The 14,130-nt window shown below is 40.5% G+C and overlaps 1 protein-coding gene across 2 annotated transcripts in view; it reads left to right on the forward strand.

The window, feature by feature from the left end:
• The first annotated feature begins 971 nt into the window (after positions 1–971).
• LOC111953012 (N-acetyllactosaminide beta-1,3-N-acetylglucosaminyltransferase 3) overlaps positions 972–14,130 on the forward strand; it is a 22,093-nt gene continuing 8,934 nt past the window's right edge. Inside the window, exon 1 of one of the 2 annotated variants that reach the window (XM_023972075.3) lies at positions 972–1,070. Coding sequence is in view for 1 of the 2 variants with exons in the window: in XM_023972074.3 (XP_023827842.1) it covers positions 1,133–1,146 (14 nt within the window). In the remaining variant the exon portion in view is untranslated. Of the gene's footprint in view, positions 1,147–14,130 lie in introns of both variants that reach the window. The other variant, XM_023972074.3, reaches the window with a different exon arrangement.

Consider the following 14,130-nt stretch of genomic DNA (forward strand, 5'->3'; position numbering starts at 1 on the left):
TGATGGTGACATTTAAAATTGCTGGCATTCTTGAAAGTCAAGGCAATCCTTGTCCTGCAAAGAAACATCGTTTTATTTTATTTTATAGTTGAATAAATTGATTTTGCAAGCAGTAAGCGTTTTCGTGATGCCATCACTTGCCCCGCATCTTCTAAATTATACATTTTGAAAAACACTGTTTCCATCATCAATTTTCACAATAAAGGAAGTTCGACAAAAGAAAATACATCCCTGTCGAACGGATAAAATGTTAGTTGATCTTTAGAAAATGTATCTTACATCTGCCGTTTTCATTACGTCGCAATGATTTTTTTTGCCACATTGCTTAAATCGAATAAACCTGGGTCAATGGAAACCTGCCTACTGTTTTTGCTAGCACTTGCCCCCAAAAAGTGTACCATCTGTGTTAACTTGGTTGAGTTTACAGATATACTGTAGGTCAACCTCACTGACTGGATAACTACCAATACTGGTGGTATCCCAGATTATAATTAATGTGTACGTTACCTATTAGCTAAAATGGGGAGAAGTCAGTCCATAAAAAACGCTGCTCTGCCTTCTTAACAACACTATCAACAAGACAGGTCCTACAGGCCCTTGTTATGTCGCACAGACTAGTGGACATGGCTAAACACGTATTACATTAAATAAATTAATATGCATTCTCATAAACTCTAGATCATCGACAGTTTAACAAACAATTGAGTAAAACAAGCTTATATTTTGTGATCTGATGGGGTACAACAGTTAAACTAAGATCATGGGGTATTTTATAAATTATATCATTCAAAATAATGGGTACACAGTATATCATTAATTGATGTATAACATTATTCAGTTTATCACAAATTGATGTAGCGCAGATTGCCACCTTTGATTAATACACGACATTTCTCATAGTCTAGGGTTGGGACTTTGGTTGACGTAGGCGCGCGCTCAAAGCAACAACATAAAATCTAACTGGCAGATAGAGGCCTAGCGCTCACGAGCAAGTGTATTTTTAAACTGATTTCCTGAACCAAGGCAACACATGTTCCAGCCGTTCTGTCAATAGGACGCAGGCAGAAAAGGTAATAGACAACGACTTTAATGTGCACTGGAAATATGGAGATATGCTTTTCTATGACTATGAATGGGTTTTATACTGTAAGTTTATCATACTACAAATACAGATTCCATATTTGTTCGTTTGTAGGCATATTTTATATTAATCTAATAGCCTAATAATCTCGAAAAAGTCATTATTTGTGCCAGTTCAAAATTATACATGCGAACAAACAAATAAACAGCTTTTGGACGGTCCAATACAATTAGAATAAAGTCGTGCAGATCCGTAGGCTACCCAGAGAAAACTTGATGAATTAACAGCGCAATAGCTACTCGTATATGAGACGTTTGTTTTATTACTGTGGCAAAGACAAATGTGGTTATTATAAGAAAGTGTTAACCTATAAATGCACTGTTTGCTAAAATATATTATAACAGCGATTTACCACAGTTTCTGGTGGCGTATTTTCAGATTGTGCATGATTGACTGGGACACTCCTATCCTGTTATTGTCAATTAATGAAATACATTCACCAACACAGGAACTCTGACCCACTCAAATTGGTCAGTAGCATATTATGTATTTTTAATAATTGTAGTTCTACAAGTACTTGAACAGTGGATGTGTGGACCTATTTTGTCTGTCAACATCTAGTCTCGGGAATTCCAGACCTTTGGCAACAGCACTAAGTATGCATTTATGCAGCACTGTGTATGTCGGATCATTAACATTAAGCAAAGTGACTTTTAGACGTATTTTCCAGACGTTGACATCAAGTGCATCTCAGGTGCTGAATGAAAGGTTAGAAGACATATTTTCTGGAAGTCGTAAATATGTCTTATATGGACATACAAAATTACGTATTTTCCGGACTTGAAAATATGTATTTTCCGGACGTTGAAAATACGTATTTTTCAGCCATTGATCGTTTGGCCAATTTTCAACTGCTATACATTCTCAATGAAGTAAGCATTATATCACAATAATACTTTTTCACGTCTCTTAATAGGACAGAATAGCCAACTGAAGATTGCAACAACATATTTGTTATTTCTCCTGTCTATCACATGCACTTTCTTCTGTCTATCACATGCTAGATTATTCAAAAGCTTTGAAACTAGCAGCAATGATGTTCAAAATACTTTAACGTACAGAATAAACCAGCAGACCACTTCAACTACAATAACTGTCACAGATAATATTTTTTTTATTGCTATTACTGCGATATGTTGTGGTTTATCTACCTAAGTTGAATGCATTGACTTTAAGTCTCTGGAAAAAAGCGTCTGCTGATGTAAATGTAAAAACAAACACTCGCAAAGCATGCTGGGTATTGTTCTAATGCGCTCTGCCCCAAAACAAGTACAAATTTGGTCGGTGCAGACCATATCCAAATCTGTACGAATCATAGAAGTCTAGGCTATGTTTCACAAGTTTGAACATCACGTCACAGTTTAGTACAGTAGAGCACAGTATAACACAGAAGAGTACAGTACAGTATGGTACAGTACAGTTTAAGTCATTAGAGTAGAGTACAGTAAAGTAGAGTAGAGTACAGAATAGTTTAATTTAGTAGAGTATAGTGCAGTAAGGTACTGTACAGTAGAGTTTAATTCAGTAGAGTAGAATACAGTACAGTAGAGGAGTATAGTTTAATTCAGTAGAGTACAGTTCAGTAGAGTACAATAGAGTTAAGTAGGGTTGTACTTAACTTGTACTTTTCTTTACTGTAATGTTTACTGTAATGTACTATGCTGTGCTCTACTGTACTGTACTTTGCTGTACTGTGCTATCCAAACTTGCGAAACCTAGATGTCAATGATTGGTTCAGATTTGGTCCGGTCCGGACCAATGTTCGGTCAACATTTTTTTTTTTTATCACTGAGCAAATTTCAGGTCTGAGGAGCGCAAACTTGAAAGTTGTGAAAATTCAATGCAACTTCCGCCGTGCGTTTTCTGTGAACACTGAGGCTGTACCCACTTTAAGTTAGTTTTAACAGTGGTCATGTAGGCTACTGTGGCTATTTGATCATAATGTAAGCCTACCCGAGTGGCCTACCATCAAAAGCAATGGAGAAAATGCATCCCATAAAATTTTAACATGGAAATAGCTGTTCTATCATTCAGCCTACAGTAGCAGCCAATGTGTGGCTTGTTTCAATGTAGGCCTACATTCCATGAGACTTTTGAAAGAAAACATGCAGGTTGACATTAACCTGTTTATCCACTTGTCCTTCAGACAAGGATGTGACTGAAAATGCTGACTGAATATCAATCAATCAATCAATTTTATTTTATTTTATATAGCCCTTCGTACATCAGCTAATATCTCGAAGTGCTGTACAGACACCCAGCCTAAAACCCCAACAACGCTAGTAATGCAGGTGTAGAAGCACGGTGGCTAGGAAAAACTCCCTAGAAAGGCCAAAACTAGGAAGAAACCTAGAGAGGAACCAGGCTATGAGGGGTGGCCAGTCCTCTTCTGGCTGTGCCGGGTGGAGATTATAACAGAACTATGCCAAGATTTTCAAAAATGTTCATAAGTGACAAGCATGGTCAAATAATAATATCTGAATAATTTTCAGTTGGCTTTTCATAGCCGATCATCAAGAGTTGAAAAACAACAGGTCGGGACAAGTAGCGGTTCCATAACCGCAGGCAGAACAGCTGAAACTGGAATAGCAGCAAGGCCAGGCGACTGGGGACAGCAAGGAGTCACCACGGGCGCGAGTCCCGACGCATGGTCCTAGGGCCCAGGTCCTCCGAGAGAAAGAAAAGAGAGAAGAGAAAATTAGAGAGAGCCAAGATTTTCAAAATTTCCATAAATGACAAGCATGGTCATAAATAATCAAAAGGAAAAATCTCAGTTGGCTTTTTCATAGCCGATCATTAAGAGTTGAAAACAGCAGTCTGGACAGGTAAGGGTTCCATAACCGCAGGCAGAACAGTTGAACTGGAATACAGCAAGGCCAGGCGGACTGGGGACAGCAAGGTCACCACGGCCGGTAGTCCCCGACGTATGGTCCTAGGGCTCAGGTCCTCCAGAGAGAAAGAAAGAGAGGAGGAGAAATTAGAGAGGCCAAGAGTATTTCAAAATGTTCATAAATGACAAGCAGTGTCAAATAATAATCAGGAATAAATCTCAGTTGGTCTTTCATAGCCGATCATTAAGAGTTAAAACCGCAGGTCTGGGACAGGTAGGGGTTCCGGTAACCACAGCAGAACAGTTGAAACTGGAATAGCAGCAAGGCCAGCGGACTGGGACAGACAGAGGTGTCATCATGCCCGGTAGATCCTGACGTATGGTCCTAGGGCTCAGGTTCTTCAGGAAGAAAGAGAGAACAGAGAAATTAGAGAGAGCATACTTAAAATTCACACAGGACACTGGATAAGACAGGAAGAAGTACTCCAGGTTACCAACTGACCCTAGCCCCCCGACACAAACATCTGCAGCATAAATACTGGAGCTGAGACAGACGGTCAGGAACACTGTGCCCCATCCGAAGAAACCCCCGGACAGGGCCAAATAGGAAGGATATAACCCCACCCACTTTGCCAAAGCACAGCCCCCGCACCACTAGAGGGTAATCCTCAACCACCAACTTACAATCCTGAGACAAGGCCGAGTATAAGCCCACAAAGGTCTCCACCACAGCACAAACCAAGGGGGGCGCCAACCCAGACAGGAAGATCACGTCAGTAACTCAACCCACTCAAGTGACGCACCCTCCTAGGGACGGCATGAAAGAGCACCAGCAAGCCAGTGACTCAGCCCCTGTAACAGGGTTAGAGCAGAGAATCCCAGTGGAGAGAGGGGAACCGGCCTGGCAGAGACAGCAAGGGCGGGTTCGTTGCTCCAGAGCCTTTCCTTCACCTTCACACTCCTGGGCCAGGCTACACATCAATCATATGCCTACTGAGAGATAAGTCTTCAGTAAAGACTTAAAGGTTGAGACCGAGTCTGCGTCTCTCACATGGGTTAGCAGACTGTTCCATAAAAATGGAGATCTATAGGAGAAAGCCCTGCCTCCCGCTGTTTGCTTAGAAATTCTAGGGACAATTAGGAGGCCTGCGTCTTGTGACCGTAGCACGTCGTATTGGTATGTACGGCAGGACCAACTCGGAAAGATAGGTAGGAGCAAGCCATGTAACGCTTTATAGGTTAACAGTAAAACCTTGAAATCAGCCCTTGCCTTAACAGGAAGCCAGTGTAGGGAAGCTAGCACTGGAGTAATATGATCAAATTTCTTGGTTCTAGTCAGATTCTAGCAGCCGTATTTAGCACTAACTGAAGTTTATTTAGTGCTTTATCCGGGTAGCCGAGAGTAGAGCATTGCAGTAGTCTAACCTAGAAGTAACAAATGCATGGATTAATTTTCTGCATCATTTTTGACAGAAAATTTCTGATTTTTAGCAATGTTACGTAGATGGAAAAAAGCTGTCCTTGAAACAGTCTTGATATGTTCGTCAAAAGAGAGATCAGTCAAGAGTAACGCCGAGGTCCTTCACAGTTTATTGAGACGACTTACAACACAAAGATGAATTGTCAGATTTTAACGAAGAATCTCTTTGTTTCTTTGACCTAGAACAAGCATCTCTGTTTTTGTCCGAGTTTAAAAGTAGAAAGTTTTCAGCCATCCACTTCCTTATGTCTGAAACACAGGCTTCTAGCGAGGGGGATTTTGGGGGGTTCACCATGTTTCATTGAAATGTACAGCTGTGTGTCATCCGCCATAGCAGTGAAATTAACATTAGTTTTCGAATAAAACATCCCCCAAGAGGTAAATATATATTAGTGAAAACAATAGTGTCCTAAAACGGAACCTGAGGAACACCGAAATGTACAGTGATTTGTCAGAGGACAGACCATTCACAGAGACAAACTTTATCTTTCCGACAGGTAAGATCTAAACCAGGCCAGAACTTGTCCGTGTAGACCAATTTGGGTTCAGTCTCTCCAAAAGAATGTTGGTGATCGATGGTGTCAAAGCGCACTAAGGTCTAGTAGCCACGAGGAGCAGATGCAGAGCCTCGGTCTGACGCCATTAAAAGGTCATTTACCCACCTTCACAATGCAGTCTCAGTGCTATGATGGGGTCTAAAACAGACTGAAGCATTTCGTATACATTATTGTCTTCAGAAAGGCAGTGAGTTTGCTGCGCAACAGCTTTTTCTAAAATCTTTGAGAGGAATGGAAGATTCGATATAGGCCGATAGTTTTTTATATTTTCCGGGTCAAGGTTTGGCTTTTTCAAAGAGAGGCTTTATCACTGCCACTTTATGTATGAGTTTGGTTACACATCCGGTGGATAGAGAGCTGTTTTTATATTGTTCAACATAGGAGGGCCAAGCACAGGAAGCAGCTCCCTTCAGCAGTTTAGTAGGATAGGATCCAGTATGCAGCTTGAATTTAGAGGCACATGATATTTTCATCATTGTGTCAAGAGATATATGATAAAACACTTAAGTGTCTCTCCCGATCCCAGGCCCTCGCAGAGCTGTGCAGATCCAGGACAGCTAAGCCCTGGAGGAATACGCGATTCAAAGAGGAGTCCGTAATTTGCTTTCTAATGGTCATGATCTTTTCCTCAAAGAAGTTCATGAATTTTTACTGCTGAAGTGAAAAGCCATCCTCTTCTTGGGGAATGCTGCTTTTAGTTAGTTTCGCAACAAGTATCAAAAGAAGAAATTTTGGATTGTTCTTATTTTCCTCGATTAAGTTGGAAAAGTAGGATGAGCGAGCAGCAGTGAGGCTCTTCGGTACTGACTGCGGTACTGTCTTCCAAGCTAGTCGGAAGACTTCCAGTTTGGTGTGGCGCCATTTCCGTTCCAATTTCCTGGAAGCTTGCTTCAAAGCTCGGTATTTTCTGTATACCAGGGGGCTAATTTCTTATGACAATGTTTTCGTTTTTAGGGGGTGCAACTGCATCTAGGGTATTGACGCAAGTTAAATTGAGTTCCTCAGTTAGGTGGTTAACTGATTTTTGTCCTCTTGACGTCCTTGTGGTGCAGAAAGGAGTCTGGAAGGGCATCAAGGAATTTTGTGTGTGTCTGAGAATTTATAGCACGATCTTTTGAGTCCTTGGTTGGGGTCTGAGCAGATTATTTGTTGCGATTGCAAACGTAATAAAAATGGTGGTCCGATAGTCCAGGATTATGTGGAAAAACATTAAAGATCTACAAACATTTATATCCATGGGACAAAACTAGGTCCAGAGTATGACGTTGGCAGTGAAGAGTGAACATGACAAAACCCACTGAGTCGAATATGGCTCCGAAAGATTTTGATGTGGTCTGTGGACTTCTCCATGTGAATATTAAAATCACCAAAATAGAATATGATCTGCCTATGACATAAGTCTGATAGAATTCAGGAAACTCAGAAGGAACGCTTGTTATGGGCCAGGAGGCCTGTAAACAGTAGCTATAAAAAGTGATTGAGTAGGCTGCATAGATTTCATGACTAGAAGCTCAAAAGACGAAAAACGCCATTTTTTTTTTGTGTAAATTGAAATTTGCTATCGTAAATGTTAGCAACACCTCCGCCTTTGCGGGATGCACGCGGGGATATGGTCACTAGTGTAACCAGGAGGTGAGCCTCATTTAACACAGTAAATTCATCAGGCTTAAGCCATGTTTCAGTCAGGCCAATCACATCAAGATTATGATCAGTGATTAGTTCATTGACTATGACTGCCTTTGAAGTGAGGGATCTAACATTAAGTAACCCCTATTTTGAGATGTGAGGTATCACGATCTCTTTCAATGATGGCAGGAATGGAGGAGGTCTTTATCCTAATAAGATTGCTAAGCGAACACCGCCAATGTTTAGTTTTGCCCAACCTAGGTCGAGGCACAGACACAGTCTCAATGGGTATGGCTGAGCTGACTACACTGACTGTGCTATTGGCAGACTCCACTAAGCTGGCAGGTGGCTAACAGCCTGCTGCCTGGCCTGCACCCTATTCATTGTGGGCTAAGGAGTTAGAGCCCTGTCTATGTTGGTAGATAAGATGAGAGCACCCCTCCAGCTAGATGGAGTCCGTCACTCCTCAGCAGGTCAGGCTTGGTCCTGTTTGTTGGGTGAGTCCCAAGAAAGAGGGCCAATTATCTACAAATTCTATCTTTTGGAGAGGGCAGAAAACAGTTTCAAACCAGCGATTGAGTGCTGGACTCTGCTGTAGAGCTCGTCACTCCCCCTAACTGGGAGGGGGCCAGAGACAATTACTCGATGCCGACACATCTTTCTAGCTGATTTACACGCTGAAGCTATGTTGCACTTGGTGACCTCTGAGTGTTTCATCCTAACATCGTTGGTGGCGACGTGGATAAAACAATATCTCATACTCTCTACACTCGCCAGATTTAGCTTTAGCCAGCACCATCTTAGATTAGCCTTAACGTCGAGCCCTGCCCCCTGGTAACAGTGTATGATCGCTGGGTGATTCGCTTTAAGTCTAATACTGCGGGTAATGGAATCGCCAATGACTAGGGTTTCAATTTGTCAGAGCTAATGGTGGGAGCCTTCGGCGTCTCAGACCCCGTAACGGAGGAGTAGAGACAAGAAGAAAGACTCAGACTCAGACTCCGACTCGCTACATAATGGGGAGAACCGGTTGAAAGTTTCTGTCGCTGAATAAGCGACACCGGTTGAGCATTCCTACAGCGGTTTCCCTCCAGAAGCCATGAGAAAGTTGTCCGGCTGCGGGGACTGTGCGGGGGATTTATACTACTATCATTGTACTTACTGGTGGCACAGACCTGTGTCTTCCTTCCTACACTGAAATTACCCTGTGACTAACGATTGCGTCTGAAGCTGGGCTTGTAGCACAGCTATTCTCGCCGTAAGGCGATCGTTCTCTCTGTATATTATGAGTACAGCGACTGCAATTAGAAGAACATCATGTTTATGTTACTACTTAGCTTCGGCTGTTGAAGGTGTTGACGAACCATGTCCAGATAAAGCGTCCGGAGTGAAAAAGTTGAATGAGGGAAAAAAGTTGCGATGGAAAAAAACTAACAATATAAACGGTAATTAAAAACAAAAACAAAACAAAAACGAAATTGTCAGCTAGCAAAGTAAAGTTGGCAGCAAACGCACAGCAACCAAAACGCACAGCAACACGTCTGCAGATTCAACACAATATATTGTGTTGTTTGATGCAAGAAACCACTTTACAAAATAAAATTCCTCATTAGTTCCATACCATTATTACAGAGAATCAGACAAATTATGCTACCCTCTGCCTATTGGCTACTTAGCTTATTCACGGCTGTCTCAATATACAACACTTCCTCTTTAAGACAAAACAAATCTCTTTACCAAAGATGTATAGAAATGACACGTTTTGTGCCCTTGTAAGAAGCAATCACTCCCCCATTGCTGACTACAAATGATCTATAACTGAGCTAATAACTCACTAACTAGCAAAGGTTATGAGAAAATGTACAAATGTGCACACGTCGCTACATGTAGCTCTCATTTGATCTCAAAACAAGCGCATCTACTCACAACCACTCATGCTGTAACAACAGTCCAGTTCAAAGTGAATGATACAGATCCATACAGTGCATTCGGTATGTTTTCAGACCCCTTCCCTTTTTCCACATTTTGTTACATTACAGCCTTATTCTAAAATGCATCAAATAATCCCCCCCCCTTCATCAATCTACACACAATACCCCATAATGACAAAGCAAAAACAGGTTTTTAGAAATGTTTTGTTAATTTATAATTAAAAAAAATACATTTAAAAAATACCTTATTTACATAAGTATTCAGACCCTTTGCTATGAAACTCGAAATTGAGCTCAGGTGCATCCTGTTTCCATTGATCATCCTTGAGCTGTTTCTACAACTTGATTGGAGTCCACCTGTGGTAAATTAAATTGATTGGACATGATTTGGAAAGGCACACACCTGTCTATATAAGGTCTCATGGTGAACAGTGCATGTCAGAGCAAAAACCAAGCCATGAGGTCRAAGGAATTGTCCATAGAGCCCAAATGTATGCCCGGACCGGATGTCTGTGGACGTCTCGGGAACGTCTATGATAGGTTCWAATCAATGTCCTTGGGTTATTAATGYGAGAGGCAACCTGTCTGCAGTGGTGGAAAAAGTWGTCAATTGTCATACTTGAGCAAAAGCAAATACTATACATCAAATTCATTATATTAAGCAAAYCAGATGGCACAATTTCCATTTTTACATTTCTATTAATTTATAGACAGACAGGGTCAGTATTTGTGTTTAGTGAGTCCTCCAGATCAGAGGCAGTAGGGATGACAACGCGTCATATTGATAGGTTTGTGAATTGGACCATAATTATGTCATGCCTGAGCATTCAAAATGTAACAAGTACTTTTTGGTGTCAGGGAAAATATACGGGTATACATATCCCCATTAGCCAACGCCAATGGCGACAGCTAGTCTCACTGGGGTCCGACACATAACGCAAAATACTTACAATTTACATACACTACCATTCAAAAGTTTGGGGTCACTTAGAAATGTCCTTGTTTTTGAAAGAATTGCACATTTTTTGGTCTGTTAAAATAACATCAAATTGATCAGAAATACAGTGTAGACATTGTTAATGTTGTAAATGAAGAGGTGACTCCGGGATACTAGCCTTCTAGGCAGAGTTCCTCTGTGCAGTGTCTGTGTTATTTTGCCCATCTTAATCTTTTCTTTTTATTGGCCAGTCTGAGATATGGCTTTTTCTTTGCAAGTCKGCCTGGAAGTCCAACATCCCGGCCAGTTGAGGACTTGTGAGGCGTCTGTTTCTCAAACTAGACACTYGAATGTACWTATCCTCTTGCTCAGTTGTGCACCTGGGCCTCCCACTCCTCTTTCTATTCTGGTTAGAGCCAGTTTGCACTGTTCTGTGAAGGGAGTAGTACACAGTTTTCAGCTGTGCTAACATAATTGCAAAAGGGTTTTCTAATGATCAATTAGCCTTTTAAAATGMTAAACTTGGATTAGCTAACACAACGTGCCATTGGAACACAGGAGTGATGGTTGCTGATAATGGGCCTCTGTACGCCTATGTAGATATTGCATTAAAAATCAGCTGTTTCCAGCTACAATAGTCATTTACAACATTAACAATGTCTACACTGTATTTCTGATCAATTTGATGTTATTTTAATGCACAAAAACTAGCTTTTCTCTCAAAAACAAGGACATTTCTAAGTGACCCCAAACTTTTGAACGGTTTTATTGTAAATTTTAAAACCTTAACTGTAGTTGTGTGTGTGTGGTTGTGTGTGTGTGTGTGTGTGTGTGGTGTGTGTGTGTGGTGTGTGTGTGGTGTGTGTGTGTGTGTGTGTGGTGTGTGTGTGTGTGTGTGTCCATTATCAGTTACACATGCATGTCAGTACATCCTTAGGAAAAAATTGCTTTTCTTTCTGATGTTTTATTGTGGCATGCAGCTAAATGTAAGTGCCAAAACACTGTTGTCTTGTTGTTTGGAGCTAAATGTCTGTGTTAAACTTGCTAGCTAGCTTGAATACTCCTGCTAGCGTTAGCATTTGCATTGTCATCTGGAATGCATTACTATTTAGCATGCTTATTAGCGCATTTGTTAGCATTTCTATGTGGTGCTAGGCTATTTTCGGTTGTAGATTATTAATGTTTTATAATGTGTAGATATTTCTACATTGCTCTATTGCTTCATTGTGCATCTAGCATGTGTTTGGGTCCACATAACCTGTTTAGTTTGTTGACAAGGCATATTGAATTAGGCATATTTTTTCCCATACTGTGCTATAGCCTAAATTCTCCCCTTTTCTTTACAGAACCACAAATACTATCAGAGAGAGTGGTGTTGTGTGTGTGTATCTTCATTAAACCCTTGAACTAGAGCTACTGCTTCCTCGTGTTCCGAACGGACACCCTGTGGTGGTTACTACCGGCCTAAAAACCTTTTTATTGGTCCTTCGAATTCATAAATAACACATATTTTTCAATACTATTCTCCTCACTAATGAATTTCTCAGTCATTTTATGCTTGCTCAACAAACACACATTTCATAGGGAGCATGTTGTTAAACAAGTTTTCTGCAGACATATTTTGGGCATGCAACTGCAAAAATGGTTTTGGCTTGAAGTTAACACTGTGTCATCTAAAATAGTTATTTGTACGGGGGACATATCATACAGCAGTGGTTCCCAACTCCGGTGCTCGAGTACACCCAACAGGATCGAATATGGGAACATCTGTTTTACAGTAAACACACCAGTGTGTAAAGTGCCCTCCGTAATTATTGGGACAGTGACCATTTTGTTGTTGTTTTGGCTCTGTATCCATCACTTTGGATTTGAAATGATATGACTGAAACTGAAGTTAAAGTGCAGAGTGACAGCTTTAATTTGAGGGTAATTCCATCCATATCTGGTGAACCGTTTGGAAATTACAGCACTTTTTGTACATAGTCCCCCCATTTTAGGGGACCAAAAGTATTGTGACAAATTCACTTATTTGTGTTATGAAAGTTAGTCAAAAGTTTAGTATTGGTCCCATATTCCTGGCACGCAATGATTACATCAAGCTTGTGACTCTACAAACTTGTTGGATGCATTTGCGCTTTGTTTTGGATGATATTGTTACGTTCCCCAGCAAGAAAACCAAACAATGTCACTCAAACAGAAGGGGGAAATAACAAAGAATCACTGACAACCACTCCTATCCTGTTATTGTCAATGAAGGAAATACATTCACCAACACAGGAACTCTGACCCACTCAAATTGGTCAGTAGCTTATTATGTATTTATAATAATTGTAGTTCTACAAGTATTTGAACAGTGGGTGTGTAGACCTATTTTGTCTGTCAACATCTAGTCTTGGGAATTCCAGACCTATTTCAACAGCACTAAGTAAGTATGCAGCACTGTGTATGTCGAAACATTACCATTAAGCAAAATTACTTTTAGACGTATTTTCCAGATGTTGATATCAAGTGTCTCAGGTGCTGAATGAAAGGTTAGAAGACATATTTTCTGGAAGTCGTACATATGTCTTATATGGACATACAAAATTACGGATTTTCCGGACATTTAAAATATTTATTTTCACGGACGTTGAAAATACGTATTTTTCAGCCATTGATTGTATGGCCAAATTTCAACTGCTATACATTCTCAATGAAGTAAGCATTATATCACAATAATACCTTTTCACGCCTCTTAATGGGAAAGAATAGCCAACTGAAGATTGCAACAAAATATTTGTTATTTCTCCTGTATATCACATGCAATTATGCTAGATTTTTTAATTGCTTTGAAACTAGCAGCAATGATGTTCAAAATACTTTAATGTACAGAATAAACCAGCAGACCACTTCAACTACAATAACTGTCACAGATAACATGTTTTTTATTGCTATGACTGCGATTGTGGTTTATCTACCTAAGTTGAATGCATTGACTTTAAGTCTCTCTGGATAAAAGCGTCTGTGTCACGCCCTGACCGGAGATTGCTTTGTATGTTTCTAGTTTTAGTTTGGTCAGGGTGTGATGTGGGTGGGTATTCTATGTCTGGGTATTCTATGTTGTAGGTCTAGGTTTTCTGTTTCTGTGTGTTTGGCCTGGTGTGGTTCCCAATCAGAGGCAGCTGTCTATCGTTGTCTCTGATTGGGAGCCATATTTAGGTAGCCTGTTTTCCCACTTTTGTTTGTGGGTGGTTGTTTCCTGTTTAGTGTTTTGTTTCACCTTTCAGGACTGTTAGTTTGTCGTTTTTAATGTTTGTCAAGTATTTTCGTATTTTATTAAAAAAAATATGACCACTTACCACGCTGCACCTTGGTCCTCCTCTCCTTCTCCAGACGACAATTGTTACAGTCTGCTGATGTAAATGTAAAAATGAACACTCGCAAAGCATGCTGGGTATTATTCTAATGAGCTCGACCCCAAAACAAGTACAAATTTGGTCGGTGCAGACCATATCCAAATCTGTACAAATCATAGAAGTCTAGGCTATGTTTCACAAGTTTGAACATCACGTCACAGTTTAGTACAGTAGAGCACAGTATAACACAGAAGAGTACAGTACAGTATGGTACAGTACAGTTTAAGTCATTA

The sequence above is a fragment of the Salvelinus sp. IW2-2015 genome, linkage group LG26 (genome assembly GCF_002910315.2).
Source record: "Salvelinus sp. IW2-2015 linkage group LG26, ASM291031v2, whole genome shotgun sequence".
Classification (NCBI taxonomy): domain Eukaryota; kingdom Metazoa; phylum Chordata; class Actinopteri; order Salmoniformes; family Salmonidae; genus Salvelinus; species Salvelinus sp. IW2-2015.